This window comes from Erythrolamprus reginae, chromosome 8, assembly GCF_031021105.1.
Source record: "Erythrolamprus reginae isolate rEryReg1 chromosome 8, rEryReg1.hap1, whole genome shotgun sequence".
NCBI lineage: Eukaryota > Metazoa > Chordata > Lepidosauria > Squamata > Dipsadidae > Erythrolamprus > Erythrolamprus reginae.
In genome coordinates, this window is record NC_091957.1 from 5069902 (window position 1) to 5091389 (window position 21488).

Sequence of the window (21488 nt, forward strand, 5' to 3'; positions counted from 1 at the left end):
CACCAAAACGTGCCGAGACTTTATGACGATGACTTGCAGTTAACATAGCTAAATGCAGTTGTTAAATATAAGATGCCTTTTATATGGACCCATAAATCGGGCCCTGTCTCTTCTCCTTTCCCCCGGTAGATCGCGTGAATAAGTTTATAAAATCATCAGGGTGACAACCAAGATGAAGCTAATGTTGTTGGAGCAAAGATTTTTATGAGACGAGAGGCAAGGAAGTCTCTTTAAAATGGGAATACATTATCTCGGATACATGGTTAAGACCCCCGTGAATCTTGAGTGTGGAAGAGGCAAACTTGGGTTGATCCCAGTTGCTCAAAAAGCATCCGAAGGAGCAGATCTCCACTCGTTCTGGAGAGTTCCTGTGGTTTTTCGTGGTTGTAGTGTCCAAACAGGGCATGTTCAAATCCCTGACTTCAAAACAAATAAAAATAAATAAATAAATTGCTTCAGTGCTCGGTGGATCGTTGCAAATATAAAATGGATCATTGGGGAAGTTTATTTTGTCTTAAATTCTGCGGGGGAAGGGACTAAGAAATAGTCGGTCAATGACTACTTCAGCTTCAACCGCAATAACACAAGAGCACGCAACAGATTCAAACTTAATAAGAACCACTCCAAACTTGACTGTAAAAAATATGATTTCAACAATTGAGTTATCGAAGCGTGGAACTCATTACCGGACTCAATTGTGTCAACCCCTAACTCCCAACACTTCTCCCTTAGACTCTCCACGATTGACCTCTCCAGATTCCTAAGAGGCCAGTAAGGGGCGTACATAAGTGCACTGGTGTACCTTTCATCCCCTATCCAATTGTCTTTCCTCTCTTTCACCTATCATATATATTCTCTTCCTTTCATATATCCTCTCCTCTAAGTTCACTTTTACCCTTATATATATTATCACATGTCTATTTTCTTCCTATGTATTTGTGTATTGGACAAATGAATAAATAAAAAAACAATAAATAAACAAACAAACAAACAAACAAACAAACAGGAAGCCACAACAAAGGATGAAGTTATCAGGAAGACTTTTAGTAACTGAGTAGTTGATGCATGGAACTCACTACCAGACTCTGTAGTATCATCACTTAACCCCAAAAACTTTACCCTTAGACTGTCCACTGTTGACCTCTCCCGATTCCTAAGAGGTCAGTAAGGGGCGTGCATAAGTGTACCAGAGTGCCTTCTGTCTTACGAAGAGAGACTGAGGGAACTGGGCATGGATAGCCTAGAGAAAAGGAGGGCCAGAGCGGACATGATAGCAGTCTACAAGTATACGAGGGGAAGTCACAGAGAGGAAGGGATCACTTTATTCTCCAGGGCATCAGAGGGCCGGACGAGGAACAATGGCTGGAAGCTGACCAAGGAGAGATTCAACATGGAGATAAGGAGGAACTTCCTGATGGTCAGAGCGATCAACCAGTGGAACAACCTACCAGCGGACGTTGTGAACTCCAACACTCTGGACATTTTTAAGAGAAGATTGAACTGCCACTTGACTGGTGTGCTATAGGGTTCCTGCTTGGGCAGGGGGTTGAACTTGATGGCCTTCATGGTCCCTTTCAACTCTAACAATCAATCAATCAATCAATAAATAAATAAATTATTAAATCTTTGTACACCACCAATACATACTTGTCAAAACAAACAAAATAAAATGTTTGACGCATGGCAGGATAATAGGAAGCCTCTCGTGAAGTCGCTGGGATGATTATCAATCATCAATTGTCAAAAGACAACTGGAGTTCCCTGAGTTGTTTTCCTTGTAAACATTTCTACTTCTCATCCAGAAGTAGAATTGAAGAAGCTCCTTGAATGAGAAGTGAGACATTTTGACATGTTGGGATTCTGGAAAGACTGCAGAGAAGAGTAGCAAAGAGGGTTAGGGGACTGGTGGCGAAAACATACAAAGAACGGTTGCAGGAATTGGGTAGGTCTAGTTTAATGAAAAGAAGAACCAGGGGAGACATGATAGCAGTCTTCCAATATCTCAGGGGTTGCCACAAAGAAGAGGGAGTCAAGCACCAGAGGGTAGAACAAGAAGCAATGGGTGGAAACTGAACAAGGAGAGAAGCAACTTAGAATTAAGGAGAAACTTCCTGAAAGTCAGAGCAATTGACCAATGGAACAGCTTGCCTCCAGAAGTTGTGAATGCTCCAACACTGGAAGTTTTAAATAAGAGATTGGACAGCCATTTGTCTGAACTTGTGTAGGATTTCCTGCCTAAGCAGGGGGTTGGACTACAAGACCTCCAACTTGCCTCCAAAATGGAGACAAGATTTGGTCTTGTCTCAATTTTTTTTTAAAGTGACATCTTTAATTTCAAACATGCATCTGTTCATTTCTCTTCTTCAAGATATAACACCAGTGACAAATCCCTTGTGTGTATAAGATATAACATCAATGATAAATCACACTTGGACAATAAAAATGTCTGTCCTATTCTATTCTACCCTACCCTACCCTACCCTATCGTACTCTACTCTATCCCTTATTCTATTGTAGTCTAGTCTAGTCCAGTCTAGTCTAGTCTATTCCTTGTTCTGTTCTATTCTGTTCTATCCCTTATTCTATCCTATCCTATCCTCGGAGAGGGGTGGCATACAAATCTAATAAATTATTATTATTATTATTATTATTATTATTATTATTATTATTATTATTATGTCAGTACAACACAGCAAACGAGATCACTATGCTGGATTTCGTATGTCATCACCAGTCGGGCGCTTCCCAAGCACCTAGGACTGCGTGATGTAGCAGCGAATTATGTTTCCCGATCCCAGTAAAGCGGCCTTTTGCAATTGACAGATGGAAATTTTGTCAATTCCGATGGTTTTCAAATGTCCAATGAGATCCTTTGGCACTGCGCCCAGCGTGCCAAGTACCACTGGGACCACTTTCACTGGCTTATGCCAGAGTCGTTGCAGCTCAATTTTTAGATCTTCGTATTTCACTAATTTCTCTAGCTGCTTCTCCTCAATTCTGCTGTCCCCTGGGATTGCGATGTCGATGATCCATACTTTCTTTTTCTCCACAATCAGGATGTCAGGTGTGTTATGCTTCAGAATTCGGTCAGTCGGAAGTCGGAAGTCCCACAGTAGTTTTGCTTGCTCATTTTCGACCACTTTTTCAGGCTTATGATCCCACCAGTTCTTTGCCACTGGTAAACGGTAGTTCCAGCACAAGTTCTGGTGGATCATCTGTGCCACAGCATCGTGTCTATGCTTGTAGTCAGTGTGTGCGATCTTTTTGCAGCAGCTGAGTATGTGATTGACTGTTTCATCTGTTTCTTTACAGAGTCTGCACTTTGGATCGTCTGTTGATTTTTCAATTCTGGCTTTGACAGCATTTGTTCTAATGGCCTGTTGTTGTTGTTGTTGTTGTTGTTGTTGTTGTTGTTATTATTATTATTATTATTATTATTATTATTATTATGCTATCCTATCCGATTTCAATCCCCCCTCCAATTTTTGTTGTTTCCTGCACCCTTGACAAGGTGGAATAGTGGGATGAAATTTGTCTTGGCTAAAAATGGAAGGACAGGACCAGCAGCAATAACCTAGTAGTGGGGTGGGGGGGGAGTGAAAGCAGATTTTTTTTAACCCCTAGAGAGCAGAATTTTTTGCAACGGTCAAAGCTGCTAACCTTAGAGCAGCAGCGGTGGAAAAAAATGTTCCATCTTGCCAGGTCAGCCTCCAAAAGGGGCTTGAAGGAAAACATCCCTTGGGTGTGAAAAGTCACATCACAGAGGATGTTTTTCAAAAAGTAAAACGAAATGCATTGGCTCAGAGGGTTGTTTGAACCTGGGGAGTGGGACGCCTGTGGTCTTTGGGCCTTTCTGATCCTGACCCAGCGTACACCTTACATTCTTCCTTTCATGACCCACCCAGTGGGTATGTGCCCCAAGGCAGCGCTTCCATTCGCCTCCAGTCATTCATCAAAGGGGCTGTTTACAGATGCTTTGGGTCTTCGGATGCCCCATAAACAGTATTCTTTTTGTCTCCAAAATGAGATGGGGGCTGCGGGTGGGTGGGGAAAGCTGCCTAAGCCTTTAATGATAAGTTTTGTGAAGTAGGGAAAGCAAGCAGAATGTTTGGCTGCATAGCTAGAGGTATCACAAGCAGGAAGAGGGAGATTGTGATCCCGCTGTATAAAGCGCTGGTGAGACCCCATTTGGAATCCTGTGTCCAGTTCTGGAGACCTCACCTACAAAAAGAGATGGATCAAATTGAAGGGGTCCAAAGACGGGCTACAAAAAGGGTGGAAGGTCTTAAGCATAAAACCTATCAGGAAAGACTTCATGAACTCAGTCTGTATAGTCTGGAGGACAGAAAGGAAAGTGGGGACATGATCAAAACATTTAAATATATTAAAGGGTTAAATAAGGTTCAGGAGGGAAGTGTTCTTAATAGGAAAGTGAACCCAAGAACAAGGGGGCACAATCTGAGGTGAGTTGGGGGGAAGATCAGAAGCAACGTGAAAAAAATATGATTTCACTGAAAGAGTAGTAGATGCTTGGAACAAACTTCCAGCAGACGTGGTTGGTCAATCACGGAGAGGGGCGGCATACAAATCCAATAAATAATAATAAATAATAATAATAATCCACAGTAACTGAATTTAAACATGCCTGGGATAAACATATATCCATCCTAAGATAAAATACAGGAAATAATATAAGGGCAGACTAGATGGACCAGGAAGTCTTTTTCTGCCGTCAGTCTTCTATGTTTCTGTGATTTGGAGATGGAGGAGGGACTTTGTCAAAGCAAGAGGGAAAATGGGGCGTGATCCTGGCATAAGGCCTTTGTTCCTTTCTCTTGGCGAATTGTGGATCTTGTGGCCAGTTCAGAGAAGGGAAGGAAGAGCTTTAGACAGGGCACCCCCTCCCTGGGGAAAAGGCTTAAGATGTTTGTCACACTTGGCTAAGGCCATAGAACTCTTCAAAGAAGGCCTTCAGGGATTTGGGGGGGCTGGCAGCGGTAGGAAACTAAAAATAACAAGGGGGGAGTCCTGTCGCTTGTAATTTGGAAAGGAAGGGAAGAAGGAATGTACAGGAGAGGAGAGAAGGAAAGAAGGAAGGAAGAAATAAGGAAGTAGGGAGGAAAGAGGAGAGGAAAGGAAAGTAGAATAGAATAGAATAGAATTTTATTGGCCAAGTGTGATTGGACACACAAGGAATTTGTCTTGGTGCCTATGCTCTCAGCGTACATAACATAAAATATACATTTGTCAAGAATCATCTGGTACGACACTTAATGATTGTCATAAGGGTCAAATAAGCAATGAAGAAGCAATATTAATAAAAATCTTAGGATATAAGCAACAAGTTACAGTCATACAGTCAACATGGGAGGAAATGGAGAAGAAGGAAGGAAAGAATAATGGAAAAGAAATGAAGAAAAGAGAAAGATGGAAGAAGGAGAGGAGGGAAGAGAAGAGAAGGAAAGAAGGAAAAAGGAAGGAAGTAGGGAGGGAAGAGGAAAGGAAAGACAGGAAAGGAAAGGATAATGGAAAGGAAAGGAAGAAAAGAGAAAGAGGAAAGGAAAGGAAGTATGGAGAGAAGAGGAAAGAAAAAGAGGTAGGGAGGTAGAGATGGAAGAAGAAAGGTAGGGAAAGGGAAAGGAAAGGAAGGGAGAAAAGGAAAGGAGAAATTCAAGACATGTTAAGTCTAATCAACTTTCCTGATGATTGTTTCAAACACTGAAAAAGGAGAGGGTGCAAAACTCTTAGTGAAAATTGAAATTCAAAGTTTCGCTTCCCCAATTCTCATAAAATTTGAGATGGGGGAATTCCATGTTGCTCCTCGGAGGCCTGGAAAAATGCAAAGGAAAGGGCAATTTGAGTGATTAAAAGTTTGGGTTTGGGTTTGATCCGTATTCTGTGGATTGTCCTTAAGAGTGTGATCAAGCAATGGAGGGGCAAGGGTGTTTAAAGCCAATATTGATGTTTTATGCGAAAGGTGCGCTGCCTGACTTCTGGCTTATCGGTAAATCTGCAAATACAGGTGCGGGGTGTCCAATTCGCTAAATCTCCAGAGCAAACACAGATGTTGAGAGGATGAAAAAAATGCCTGGTTGTTCTTGGTCCTTTAGTGTTGATTAGTGCGAGGATAAATACTCAAAATGCGACCTGCTCAGGCTTCCCTTTGCGAGAGATGGTGGGCCCAGTTTTCTAAGTCCTTTGGCAGCCTTGGTTCTTTCCCTCCCTCCCCATTTCTTTTATCTTCTGGTTTCCTGGGGGTGCATTATTCAAATAGAGCGAGCAGTAGTTATTTATTAGTATTATTTATTAGATTTGTATATTCTCAACTGTTTGCAGTTTGCTCCAAATCTCTCCAAATCTCTAACTGCGTCTTGGATCTAGCCATGTATGTGGATATGGAGTCCTCGATGCTCCCTGACATTGATGGGTTTCTTGTAGACGTTTCATGACCCAACTAGAGAATACCATCAGCGCTAGAAGTGAGTGGGGTGTCTGGAGCAAAGGATGACTGTAGGGTCCTTAATGTTCTCTTGGTGGTTTCCTTGGAGACGTTTCATGGCCCAACTAGGTAGCTTCATCAGTGATAGGAGGCAGTGGGATTTGTGAGGGTGGTGGAGGAAGAGGTGAAGTGGGGAGAGAACTATGGGGTCCTTGGGGCTCGCTGAGCTTGGTGGTCTTCTTGCAGATGTTTCGTGACCCAACTAGAGAACATCAGGTCTAGAAATGAGTGGGGTTTCTGGAGCAAAGAAGGATGACTGTAGGGTCCTTAATGTTCTCCTGGTGGTTTTCTTGGAGATTTTTCATGACCCAACTAGGGAACATCATCAGTGCTAGAAGTGAGTGGGGTGTCTAGCGTGAAGGAGGACAATCATGGGATCTTTGATATTCTTCGGTAGTTTTCTTGGAGATGTTTCATTCTGTTCCCTGTCCTAATGTTTCTTTTTTACTAGTATCATCTATATGAATATCATTATATCTTTGTATACCACCTATACGTATTTGACAAAACAAATAAAATAGATAGATAGATAGATAGATAGATAGATAGATAAAGAGAGAGAGAGAGAGATATGGATGGATGGATGGATGGATGGATAGATGATAGATAGATAGATAGATATAGAGATAGATAGATAGATAGATAGATAGATAGATAGATAGATAGATAGATAAATAGAGATTGATAGATAGATAGATAGATAGATAGATAGATAGATATAGACAGACAGACAGACAGATAAATAGAGATAGATAGATGATAGAGAGAGAGAGAGAGAGAGAGATGATAGATAGATAGATAGATAAAGATATAGATGATAGATGATAGATAGATGAGAGAGAGAAAAGAAATGGTTCTTCCTCCCACAACAGCAAATGAAAATCAAATCTTTCATTGGCAACAGTCTTCTCTTTCACCAGTCTGTTCACCAGTCTTTGTGTGCGTGTGTGTGTTCTTTAACCTGCACCCCACTGTTTCACGGAGGGGGTGGGAAGCGAGGAACTGTAACACATGAAACATTTTGTTTATAAAACGCCCGTGTGTTTGTTTTATCTCGCCCTCTTCTCTTCCTCCCCCCCCACTGCAATCTCGATAATGGATGTCACCATTGAGCTTTGTGTGTCTTCGACAGCAACACCACTGCCGCCGAAGCTTTTCAGAGGGTTATTAATAAAAGATTGCCTTGATGAGCTCGGAAATTTGGCAATAGACACCCCGCTAAGCAAGAAGAAGAGGGGGGGGAACCCGTTAACACCACAGGATGGTAAAAATCTTCCCCTTGCAAATCAGGAACTAAACGGCTTTCTTGATGGACTCCAGGCTGTGCAGTGTCTCGGCGAGGCCACGTCGAAAGTTATTGCCTTGTTGTATGCCAGCCTCTGGCTGGATCAACGGCCTCCTCCGCTCTTCTTAATGTTCCCCTTTTGGGAAGAAAAGGTACCATTATCTTTGCATCCTCTAAGTCATCCTTGCCAGCCCGCCCCACCAACCTTCAAGATACAACACACATTTTTTTAAAAAAGATGAACAAAAAAGCAGCGATCAGGGGTTACAAACGCCGCTGGAATTGGCAACCAAGGCAGTCCTTGAATAGCAAAAAAATAGCAACTGTAGTAGGTGAACTTTGGCAGATGAGTTAATAATAATAATAATAATAATAATAATAATAATAATAATAATAAATAATAATAATAATAATAATATAATAATAATAATAATAATAATAATAATAATAATAGTAATGACTTCCGACTTCAGACTGATCGAATTCTGAAGCATAACACACCAGACATTGTGATCGTGGAGAAAAAGAAAGTATGGATCATCGACATCGCAATCCCAGGAGACAGCAGGATTGAGGAGAAGCAGCTAGAGAAACTAGTGAAATACGAAGATCTAAAAATCGAGCTGCAACGACTCTGGCATAAGCCCGTGAAAGTGGTCCCAGTGGTCCTTGGCACGCTGGGCGCAGTGCCAAAGGATCTCATTGGACATTTGAAAACCATCGGAATTGACAAAACCTCCATCTGTCAATTGCAAAAGGCCGCTTTACTGGGCTCGGTACACATAATTCACCGCTACATCACGCAGTCCTAGGTGCTTGGGAAGCGCCCGACTGGTGATGAAATACGAAATCCAGCATAGTGATCTCGTTTGCTGTGTTGTACTGACATAATAATAATAATAATAATAATAATAATAATAATAATAATAATAATAATAATAACAACAACAACAACAACAGCAACAACAGCAGCAACAACCACCACCACCACCACCATTGGAATTGACAAAATCTCCATCTGTCAATTGCAAAAAGTCGCTTTACTGGGATCGGTACACATAATTCTTTTTTTGGGGGGGGTATAAAATTTTTCTTTATTTTTCTTTCACAATACAATAAAACAACATAAGCAATAAAAAAACACAGAATCAATGCTTAAAATAATAATTATTATACATGGGGCTACCCTTGAAGAGCATTCGGAGACTTCAGCTGGGGCAGAATATAGCCACTCGTGTAATAACAGGTATACCAATGTATGTCCGTATTACTCCAACTTTACACACACTACATTGGTTGCCAGTCGGTCTCGGAACGCAATTCAAGGTGTTGGTTATCACCTTTAAAGCCCTAAATAGCTCAGGGCCAGACTATTTATGAGACCGCATCCTCCCTCATACCTCGCTGTGGCCAGTAAGGGCCCACAGAGTTGGCCTTCTCCAGGTCCCGTCTGCCAAACAATGTCGGCTGGCAGGACCTCGGGGAAGAGCCTTCTCTGTGGTGGCTCTGACCCTTTGGAATCAATTGCTTCCAGAGGTCCGCATTATCTCTGCCCTACCGGTCTTCTGGAAAGCCGTTAAGACCTGGCTTTTCCGGCAGGCCCGGAATTAGGCTGATTGCAAGTATGTATGCTTTTTATATTATTATTATTGATTTTTATTATTAGATTTTAACTTTTTCTACTGTTGTTGTATTTATTCTGGTTGTTAGCCGCTCAGAGTCCACTTGGGGTGAGCGGCATATAGATAGATAGATAGATAGATAGATAGATAGATAGATAGATAGATAGATAGATAGATAGATAGTCTAAAGGTACAGTTTTGGGGATTTGATGATCTTGTGGGAAAGATCAGAAGCAACATGAGAAAATATTATTTGACTGAAAGAGTAGTAGATGCCTGGAACAAACTTCCAGCAGACATGGTTGGTGAATCCACAGGAACTGAATTTAAACATGCCTGTTGGGATAAACATCGATCCATCCTAAGATAAAAATACAGGAAGTAGTATAAGGGCAGACTAGATGGACCAGGAGGTCTTTTTCTGCCGTCAATCTTCTATGTTTCTATGTTTCTATACTATAGAGCAGTGTTTCCCAACCTTGGCAACTTGAAGATATTTGGACTTCAACTCCCAGAATTCCCCAACCAGCGAATGCTGGCTGGGGAATTCTGGGAGTTGAAGTCGAAATATCTTCAAGTTGCCAAGGTTGGGAAACACTGCTATAGAGTCAAGTAGTGAGTTCCATGCATTAACTGTTGCTGAAGTCGTATTTCCTACAGTCGAGATTGAAAGCAATTTTTCATTCCCCCCCACCCCTTCTCCAAGCTGAATGGAACTAGGCTCCAAGTATGGGACCTCCCAAAGCAGTCACCAGTCAACTGGGAGGGATCCATGGGTCTTTTTGAGACCCTTCTGGTTCTATTACCCATTGCAGCATCCTCAGTTTGAGCATTGTTTCCTTGGAAATTGGGGTGGGGGGGAATTGAAAGCAATTTCCAAAGCAAATTCTCTCTTGCAAGCGAAATAATCCAATAACTGAACGGTTGTATGTATGTGGTGCTAATTATAGCAGCTTTTATGTCCCTCCTGCCTCATGGATGAGAACAATGGCCAAACATTTATTATGCCAATATATCTCTCTTGCTCCCAAGGCAGAGGCTGCAGCCCAAAGGGAGCTTTGCTTTCTGAATCCTCCACTCCCTAAAAATGTAGCTTGCTCTGTCGTTTAAAAGCCAGCATGTTCTTCCAAGCTGAGATCTCAACGGGGGTGTTTGAAAGGAAGGGCCTGAAGTTCTTGTCCGTGGAAGGTTGGGTTGGACCTCAACTGTACCCCACCGTTGCGTTTCCAACTTTCCGAACGACGGGCACATTAACACGACAGCGTGGCTCGCCTGCTGGGGCTCCAATGGCAGAATTTACGAGGTCTCCAAAGAGTTTGCGGGAGAGGAGCGAATTAAAACGATCCTTCATTTGTAAAGTCCCTTAAGATTGACAGGCTGGGCTAAAGCGTCGAAAAAATCCAAGGGGGGTCTCGTATCCCATGTTCCTCTCCCCCCCCCCCCAACACCAGTGATGGGCTCCTACGGGTACGGTAGTCAGGTACGCAGAACCGGTAGAAAAATTTGGGTCAGGTACACAGAACCGGTAGAAAAAAATTGAATTTTTTTTCTTTTTTCCCCTTCTGGGTTCTGGGTATGTTTTTCCTGTCGCAGTAAATGAGGTTGAATGTGTATAATTTTAGAAGAGTTGTGCGTGTGTGTTTATGTGTGTACATACACATACCGTTTATATAGCAGATAATGTCTATAGTGTCTGTATGTAGCATGTATGTACATATATGGCATATATACATAGAATTAAATAGTATATTTTGGATGTTCAGTAATAGTAAATAGAAAGGGAAATTTTATCTCTTTGAGGCAAGGAGAGGCCAGGCACCCTAACGTGACGTCAAGTTGGCCACCTTTAAGCCAGTCACATGACCTTTAAGCCATCCCCCTGATCACATGATCCTCAAGCCACTCCCACCTGGTCACATGGCTGGCAAGCCACACCCACAAAACAAGCCACGCCCACAAGGTGGTAGTAAAAAAAATTGCAGCCCTTCACTGCCCAACACCCAACACCCATTGGTCTCTACAAGCACTGCATTTTTTTTAACTATTTCCGGCAAAATAAAAGGTCCTTTGGAAGAGCTAGACTCAACTCATCAACGGTGCCATTGGCTTAATGGCCCTGTGATTCGCTTTCCGACGGCTGTAAAAAAATGGTTGTAAAACCGAGGCGACTCGACTTACGACAGCACCGTCTTAGAAATAAAATTCTGGTCATAAATCAATCGTGATTAAAGAGATTTAATTATCCTGATAAAATTTTCACCAAAGTCCATTATCTCTATTTGGGTTATGAAGTCCTGCCAGTTTAGATTGTCGAACGTCTTTTGGACATCGACGAAAATGAAGGCAACCTGCTTTTCTATATGAATGTCATAATATTCTACTGAGTTTAGTAGCATTGTCCTTGTGTTGTTTCTAATGAATCGGTATGGTGGGAAACCATTTTGATCAAGGTGAAGAAATTTATTTAATCTTTTTTTTAACCTGTCTGCGAGGGATATGGGTCTATAGTTTTGTAACTTATCCTTATTATGTTCATCTTTGGCAATAAGGGTTATATAGGCCTCTGAGAGGGTGAGCCGGGGTGGCACAGCAAGTAGAGTGCTTTACTTCAGGCCATTGAAGCTGACTGTAGATCTGCAGGTCAGCGGTTCAAATCTCATCACTGGCTCAAGGTTGACTCAGCCTTCCCTCCTTCCAAGGTGGGTTAAATGAGGACCCGGATTGTGGAGGCCAATAGGCTGGCTCTGTTAAAAAGTACTATTGCTAATATGTTGTAAGCCGCCCTGAGTCTAAGGAGAAGGGTAGCATAAAAATCAAATGAATGAATAATGAGTGAGTGAGTGAGTGAGTGAGTGAGTGAGTGAGTGAGTGAGTGAATGAATGAATAAATAAATAAATAAATAAGGGTCGTGCATAAGTGCACTTATGTGCTTAATGTCCCTGTCCTACTGTCTTATTATCCTTTCTATTACTACGTTCTACTTATGTTATGTTATGTTATGTTAATATGTACTATAATATTAACAAACAAATAAATAAACAAACAAACAGATGAATGAATGAATGAATGAATGAATGAATGAATGAATGAATGAATGAATGAATGAGAGGATTTATGGATGTTCAGTGGGAACATTACAGGTGCGGTTTTGGGATACACTCATGTACAGGGGGCGTGCACATATGAGCAGGGGCAGGGCATGCGCAAGGTAGAAATGCTCATTAGTGGGGGTGGGCTACAAGCATGGGAAGGGTCCGGAAAAAGTTAGCCCATCGCTGTCCGAAGTTTTTTTTCTCTGTGTAAAAATAAAATGTGCCTGTAAAAATAAAATGTGATCCAAAAAAGGAAAACGCAGTTTGATTACGCAAGAGTCCCCAGTCCTTTAACATCCCCGATTGATGAATGCGTCACCTGCGATAGGGATTAAATCCAACAAACCAGGTTATCCTGCCTTTATAACTTCCTCCTGTTCAGCCGGTCTCTTGAACCATGCTTAATGCGGAGGGCAAACCCGATGCGGCAACGGGCTTATCTCGCCCATCCCGAGCTGCAACACAACCGTTAACAATCTTATTTGTCCCACAAACAGGAGGAAATTAAAGCCCAGGAGCGGTAAAGGTTAGTTGTTAGGGCTTGATTGTAAGAGCAAACAACCGCAGAAGAGGAATCAGGAGGCAGGGTGGATTTAAAAGCAAGATAAGGAACCAGGAGGCAATAAATCAGGGACATGATATAACCGTGGCCAGATGGCTCGGATCCTGGCATTGCCAACCAGTGGCAACAATGCCAAGGGCACTCTTGTGCTGTTGGGGACATTCCTAGCACATGGGTCATATGGGAACATGGAGAGACAAGCTAGCTTACCCGCACCCCCACCCCCAGGATTGAGAATCTAAAAACCTAGTGTTGGAAGGGACTTTGGAAGGTAGAAACATAGAAGATTGACAGCAGAAAAAGACCTCATGGTCCATCTAGTCTGCCCTTATACTATTTCCTGTATTTTATTTTAGGATGGATCTATGTTTATCCCAGGCATGTTTAAATTCAGTTCCTGTGGATTGACCAACCGCGTCTGCTGGAAGTTTGTTCCAAGCATCTACTACTCTTTCAGTATAATAATATTTTCTCACATTGCTTCTGATTTTTCGCCCAACTAACCTCAGATGGTGCCCCCTTGTTCTTGGGTTCACTTTCCTATTAAAAACACTTCCCTGCCGAACCTTATTGAACCCTTTCACATATTTAAATGTTTTGATCGTGTCCCCCCTTTCCCTTCTGTCCTCCAGACTATACAGATTGAGTTCATGAAGTCTTTCCTGATAGGTTTTATGCTTAAAACCTTCCACCATTTTTGTAGCCCATGTATGGACCCGTTCAATTTTATCAATATCTTTTTTGTAGGTGAGGTCTCCAGAACTAGACACAGGATTCCAAATGGAGTCTCACCAGACCTCACTTTGGAGGTCTTCTAGTCTAACCCCCTGCTCAAACAAGAAACCATTTCTGACCCAGGGCTATCCAGTCCCTCTTTATCTTTGGGATGTTTCTTATTTTCTTCTTGACCGATTTTAGATTATTTAGATTATTTTTAGATTGTTTGTTTTGTTTACAGCACAACAAAGAGGATGCCCAACTCCATCCCTACTCGGGGTGGCCTCCAAAATTAATAAATCATTTCAATATCAGCCGGTGGCAAACCTAGAGTTGTGACTCGTGAGTTCGTGCCTAGAAGATTTGCTAGCAAGCTTCAGCCATCAGTTGAGCTCAGCTCTAGAAATGGCAAGAATCGGAATGGGGCCAACGTGCCCTGGGATAATTCAGCAAATGCAATAATAGAATAGACTGGAATGGAATGGAATGGACAGGGCTGGAATGGAATGAAAAAGACTAGACTAGACTAGAACAGAACAGAACAGAACAGAACAAGAGTAGACAGTAGAATAGAACAGAATAGAATTCTTTATCGGCCAAATGTGATTGGGAATTTGTCTTTGGTGCAGATGCTCTCAGAGTACATAAAAGAAAACATACATTTTTCAAGAATCATGAGGTTCAACACTTAATGATTGTCATAGGGGTCAAATAAGCAATCAGTATTTTTAAAAGTTTATAAATGAATACAAATAATTAAAAAAGAAAGAAAGAGTTTGACACCCCTGCCATGTTGCCCTCAAGAATGGGCTGCGTTCAGAGAACCACCTAAACATCTCTCTCTCTCTCTCTCTCTCTCTCTCTCCCTCTCTCTCTCCCTCTCTCTCTCTCTCTCAACCACAGGTTGTTTGCCACCAAATGCAGTGGGTGCATGGAGAAAATTGCCCCCACGGAGTTCGTCATGCGGGCGCTGGAGTGCGTTTACCACCTGAGCTGCTTTTGTTGCTGTGTTTGCGAGAGGCAGCTAAGAAAAGGGGACGAGTTCGTCTTGAAGGAAGGCCAGCTCCTTTGTAAAAGCGACTACGAGAAGGAGAAAGACCTGCTCAGCTCCGTCAGTCCGGATGACTCCGATTCAGGTGAGGGTCCCTTCTGAAACAGACCACCCTTGCTTGGTAGTCTTGTGGTTGGCTCGCATTTGGCTCCTTTGGTCATGGACTTTGAGGAGGATGAATCAGGTCCATCTGGGTATCATAGGCTAGTGTGCTTACCAGAGGAATCAGAAAGTGAGAGTGAGGGAGAGTTAGGGTCTGGGGAACCTCCAGAGACTGCAGAACCCCCAGCTGTGATAATGTTTGAGTCAGATGAGGAGGAGGATATTATGGACCCCATATTAGACGCTAGGGTAAGAAGAATGTGAGGGAGACAAGAATATTTCCAGCAACGTAGATCTAGGCGTTGAATACTTCTATGCACAGCTTATCATCATTGAGAGTATAAAAGGGATTATTTGGGTTCTTTTACCCACTGCTCATGTGCAAAGCATTCTGCCCACAAATGGTGGTGCTAAGGCAGGTGGGTGGAGCCTCGCACTGCCTTTGCGACTGGCTCTCTGATGACTGACAGGTGTGAGAAAACTGGGAGCATTTCATCCCGAGTCCAACCCTCCATCTGTAGTTCAGAATACAACTGTGAACTCCACTGTCATTAATCAACTTTTGTTCCGTAGGGCGGAAAAATTGACGTGCATCCTTACCATAGGGCAGTGATAGCGAACAATATCTGCTGGCATGCAAGCGCTTGCCCTAGCTCAGTTCCAGCACACTTTTGTGCCATTCAACTGATTTTCAGCTCACACAGAGACTCTGGTTGGAAATTTTTGGCTTCTAGAGGGCCTCCAGGAGCATGGGGGAAGGTGTTTTTGCCCTTCCCAGGCTCCAAGGAAACCTCTGGAGCCTGGGGCGGATGAAAAACAGGCCTACCGGGCCCACCAAAAGTTGGGAAATGGGTTTCTGGCCTTCAGAGGGCTTCCAGGGGGAAGGGGAGTCAATTTTTGCCCTCCCCAGGCATTGAATTATGAGTGTGGACACTCGCGCAAGCACAATATGTTTTTGGCACCTGGGGGGGGAAAGGTTCGCCATCATTGCCATAAGGTTAACAGCTATTTCCACTCCCCTTTTTTGCATTCAAAAACAAACCAAACCAAACCAGAAGGGATAAATCCAACCACTCTAGTTTACAAATCTGGTCCAATGTGAGGTGGTTGACCAGGAGATGTCGTTCAATCAAGCAAAGCGTAGCCTCGTGCGTTGTGTGAATCCAGCTTCTTAGCTCTGCCACAATTTGCACGCTATCTCAACAGTGAAAAGTGACGATGAGGACGGAGACATCAAACCAGCTAAAGGGCAAATAACCCCTGGGAAGGGAGGTGATGACGGAAAAGACCCAAGAAGACCGAAAAGGCCACGGACGATCCTCACAACCCAGCAGAGAAGAGCGTTCAAAGCCTCTTTTGAAGTATCTTCCAAGCCTTGTAGGAAGGTAAGGCTTCTCCTTCATCACGCTGACCTTTGCTACTAATCATTGGTAGAGTTACTCTTTGTGAACCGAAGATTATTAATTCTAGCTCAAGCACGGTCGGGATAACTTAGACTTATCGCTTATCTGGAGTGGTGGGGATTCAAATTTTTTAACTACCAGTTCCGTGGGGACATAGGGTTGAGTGGTATGGCGTGGCTTGGGTGGGGTGGGCAAGAGAAGGATACTACAAAATCCCCATTCCCACCCACTCCAGGGGAAGGACACTGCAAAATCTCCATTCCCTCCACACTCCAGGGGAACGACACTGCAAAATCTCCATTCCCTCTCCACTCCAGGGGAAACGACACTGCAAAATCCCCATTCCCTCCACACTGCAGGGGAAGGATACTGAAAAATCCCCATTCCCTCCCCACTCCAGGGGGAAGGACACTGCAAAATCTCCATTCCCTCCACACTGCAGGGGAAACGACACTGCAAAATCTCCATTTCCTCCCCACTCCAGGGGGAAGGACACTGCAAAATCCCCATTCCCTCCCCACTCCAGGGGAACGACACTGCAAAATCCCCATTCCCTCCCCACTGCAGGGGAAACGACACTGCAAAATCTCCATTCCCTCCCCACTCCAGGGGGAAGGACACTGCAAAATCCCCATTCCCTCCCCACTGCAGGGGAAACGACACTGCAAAATCCCCATTCCCTTCCCCCCTCCAGGGGAAAGATACTGCAAAATACCCATTTCCTCCCGATCTGCTGGGTCTCTGAAGGCACAGAATAGCTGGGAGTGGGACTAGTCCGAGGTGGTATTTACTGGTTCTGCGAACTACTCTGGCCACCCTAAGAGAGATGCGGATATCTCTTGGTTAGCCCCTTAGATATTTCAGGAGGATCTCAACTGCTACACTCCCTGAGTAGATGGAAGAGTGCTGCCCAGCCCACTAGCTCACTCAAATCAGTGTAGTTATGTTGCAATACTTCCCTACAGCAAGCACAGTCAAGTCTCAGCATTTGTATGGACATGAAGGAGGCAGGAGAAGCTGGTATTAGCAAAACTTAAGCCAAGGTTTCTGGTGCAAACACACCAAGGAATAAAATCAATCTTGCAGCTTTGGAAGGTTTCCGTTGCAGATCTCTTTTCTATACTGTCTGTAGTCCTTGTCTTGCAACAGTTCTTTTAGTGACCGTTCAAAGTTACAACGGCCCTGAAAAAAAAGTGACTTAAGACCGTATCTCACACTTACAACCGTTGAGCATGTGTTCTCAAAGTTCAGACATGTGGCAACTGACCTATGACGGTTGCAGTGTCTCAAGGTCACGCGACCCTATTTTGCGACCTTTTTGTTTTTGAAAAAGTTTTATTGGTTTTCAAATATATTTTAAAACAGACAAATAACAACGAAAAAATAAATAAAACAAACAAACAAAAGAACAACTACAACTACGACAAAAAAGAAATTATAATATCAGCAAGCATTCTGTATTTCTGCATTGCTACATGGGATATTTTATTTTATTTATTATTAGAGTTGAAAGGGACCTTACAGGTCATCGAGTCCAACCCCCTGCTTAAGCAGGAAATCCTACAGCACCCCAGCCAAATGGCAGTCCAATCTTCTCTTGAAAATGTCCAAAGTTGGGGAGTTGACAATCTCCGCTGGCAAGACCGTTCCACTGGTTGATCGCTCTCACCGTCAGGAAGTTGCGGAGAGGGGCGGCATACAAATCTGATTAAACTAAGTTCTTCCTTATCTCCAGGTTGAATCTTTCCTTGGTCAGCTTCCAACCGTTGTTCCTCGTCCGGCCCCCTGGTGCCCTGGAAAATAGTGTGACCCCCTCCCCTCCATGGCAACCCCTTAAGTACCTGTATACAGCTATCATGTCCCCCCTAGCCCTTCTTTTTACTAGACTATCCATGCCCAGTTCCAGTAACCTTTCCTCGTATGGCCTGGCCTCTAGTCCCTTTATCATTTTAGTTGCTCTTTTCTGCACCCTTTCCAGAGTCTCTATATCCCTTTTGAAAGTGTGGTGACCAGAACTGGATGCAATACTCCAGGTGCAGTCTGACCAGGGCCTTATAGAATGGTATTATTACCTCTCTGGTCTTGGAGTGCATCCCCCTGTTCATGCAGCTTAATATTGTGTTGGCTTTTTTAGCCACTGCTGAACATTGTTGGCCCATGTTTAGCTGGTTATGCACCAAGACTCATTTCATTAAATCATATAAATCCTATACATGCTAAACCTACCCCAACATTTGTAAAAATCAGATTCTTCTTTGTTTTTAATTTCCAACGTTAACTTATCCATTTCTGCGCAAGCTGTAATCTTTTCTATGATCTCTTCCTCCTGAGATATTGCTTCATGCTGGCGGCTCCTGGCTGAGATTGACCTCCGCCGCTGCCCCACTTTGCAGAACCCAGCCCCATGGCCCCACACCCGCTCTCTGGGCCCACCTAGCAGAGGGGCTCTCTGGGCCCACCTAGCAGGGGGGGTTGCTGTTGCTGCTGGCTGGGGCAGCGAGATTCGGCAGAAGCCAAATCTCATGTGCATAGTGGAGTTGCACGCCGTTCCACTTCCTGCCCACCCCTGGTTGTGGAGAAGCACTTAGAGTCGATTCTTTTCTGCGCCATTATAATTTCTTGTAAACCGGGACCAAACCTGGCCCGATGGAATAAATGCAGGATTTTGGGAGGATCGTGGTGAGCTTGGTGTTCTGAATTTGGTCTTTCCTTGCAGGTAAGGGAGACTTTGGCGGCTGAAACGGGCCTCAGCGTTCGAGTAGTCCAAGTCTGGTTTCAGAATCAAAGAGCCAAGGTAAGGCCACCCAAGCAACTGCGCATTGACAGAGGGAAAAGCAGAGAGCGAAGAAACAGGGTGGTTTTTGACTCCTTTTTTCCTTTCGCAGATGAAAAAACTGGCGCGGCGACATCAGCAGCAGCAGGAGCAGCAAAACTCGCAGCGGCTCGGACAAGGTAAAGCCATCCCTGCAACTGGCTTGGAAAAGCTTAGGATTGGGCATTGATCGATAAAAGTCTGCATTGGTTGCCGATCAGTTTCCGGTCACAATTCAAAGTGTTGGTTATGACCTATAAAGCCCTTCATGGCACCGGACCAGATTATCTCAGGGACTGCCTTCTGCTGCACGAATCCCAGCAACCAGTTAGGTCCCACAGAGTGGGTCTTCTCCGGGTCCCGTCAACTAAACAATGCCGCTTGGCGGGACCCAGGGAAAGAGCCTTCTCTGTGGCGGCCCCGGCCCTCTGGAACCAACTCCCCCCAGAGATTAGAATTGCCCCCACCCTCCTTGCCTTTCATAAGCTGCTTAAAACCCACCCCCAGGCATGGGGGAATTGAGATATTTTTCCCCCTAGGCCTTTACAATTTTATGCATGGTATGTCTGTATGTATGTTTGGTTTTTATAATAATGGGTTTTTAACTGTTTTTAGTATTGGATTATTATTATATGCTGTTTTATTACTGTTGTTAGCCGCCCCGAGTCTCTGGAGAGGGGCGACATACAAATCCAATAAATAAAATAAATAATAATAAATAAATAAAAGAGAATCGCTGTAGCTCCAGGTTGAACTATGGGGTCCTCGGTTGCTCTCTACGTTGGTGGTTTTCTTGGTGGTTGAGCCGGGGTGGCACAGAGGTTAGAGTTCAGCACCGCAGGCTTACTTCAGCTAACTGCTAGCTGTCATTCAGCAGTTCAAAAGTCACCACCTGCTCAAGGTTGACTCAGCCTTCCATCCTTCCGAGGTGGGTCAAAAGAGGACCCAGATTGTTGGGGGCAAGAGGCTGATTCTGTAAATGGCTTGGAGAGGGCTGCAAAAGCACTAGGAAGGTAGATAAGAAGTCTAAGTGCTATTGCTATTCCTGCACATGTTTCGCCACCCAACTAGGGAACATCAGCAGTGCAGGAAGGGAATGGAAATGTGTTCAGGGGGTTTGTGGAGAGGAGGAGGAAGAGAAGGAGGAGGTGGTGGTTGCCTTGTAGACATTTCTTGACCTAACCAGGTAACATCATCAGTCCTATTAGGGAGTGCAGAGTTTGCTCCTCATAGCTTGCCCCACAGCCAGCAACCAATATCTGTCTGTCTGTCTGTCTGTCTTATCTATCTATCACTATCTATCTATCTATCTATCTATCTATCTATCTATCTCTAAGTCTATCTCTATCTATCTAACTATCTCTAAATCTATCTCTATCTCTATCTATCTATCTATCTATCTATCTAGTCTGTCTGTCTGTCTGTCTGTCTGTCTCTGTCTGTCTGTCTGTCTGTCTGTCTATCTATCTATCTATTCATCTATCTCTATCTATCTATCTATCTCTCCCCTCCTCTCTCTCTCTCTCTATTTATCTACCTCTGTCTGTCTGTATATATATAACAAAAACATGTGATACATAGATATATATACCTACCTACCTACCTAAAATTTGTCTACCGGTTCTGCGTACCTGACTGTACCCGTAGAAGCCCATCTCTGGTTCCGTGCATTCCCCATTTCAAAATACCAGGAAGCTGCATGTTCAATTTGGAAGCATGGCTTGGGATATATCAGACACCCCTGCAAGGAGTGGGGAGATGGGGAAACGGATATCAGGCATGCAAAAAACCCCAGGGGTTGCCAGTTGTTTTAAAAGCAGTGCAATTGCCCCTGTTCTGTGTGTTCCACCTGATAAACCTTGGGTTGGACTTCCAAAGGGAAGGTAGCTAGTTTTCTGGGAATATAATCCTTGGCACCTTTCCAGATCTTGCACCCCGATAATAACAGGCGTTCCGTTCACCCTGTCTGCTTTGGGCCGTGCTGGCACCACCATGCAGGCGCCAGTCAGCCAGGGTTGGCAAATTGCCCACGGCAGCGACTGGACAAACCCGGAGCCTCTGCCCTACCCAGCTTTGCAAAATCCTTCGAGTGAGGCTGCGACGACAACAACAACACCTCTTGCCTATGGATGAGAGACTGGCATTGCCCAACAGTCGGAGGGAGTCGGCTGGTGCCAGGCCCTCGTGGGAGTGGAGCCGAAAGAAATGATGGGCAAACTTCTCTTCCCATTCTAGCAGGAGTGACTCACCCTCAGATGGGGGCTGAAAGGTTGGAGAAGTTAGGAAAGACCTTCTGCCGGGCCAAATCAAACCTCGGCGTCTTTGCTGGAGTTAAGAAAAGG

At 43.9% G+C, this 21488-nt stretch overlaps 1 protein-coding gene across 1 annotated transcript in view; it reads left to right on the forward strand.

Annotated features, from left to right (window-relative positions):
- The window catches only part of LMX1B (LIM homeobox transcription factor 1 beta), a 142803-nt gene that overhangs the window by 102241 nt on the left and 19074 nt on the right, over positions 1–21488 (forward strand). The window contains exons 3-6 of the mRNA XM_070758194.1: positions 14682–14914; positions 16138–16316; positions 19051–19128; positions 19220–19286. Of these exons, the coding sequence (XP_070614295.1) occupies positions 14682–14914; positions 16138–16316; positions 19051–19128; positions 19220–19286 (557 nt within the window). The remainder of the gene's footprint in view (positions 1–14681; positions 14915–16137; positions 16317–19050; positions 19129–19219; positions 19287–21488) is intronic.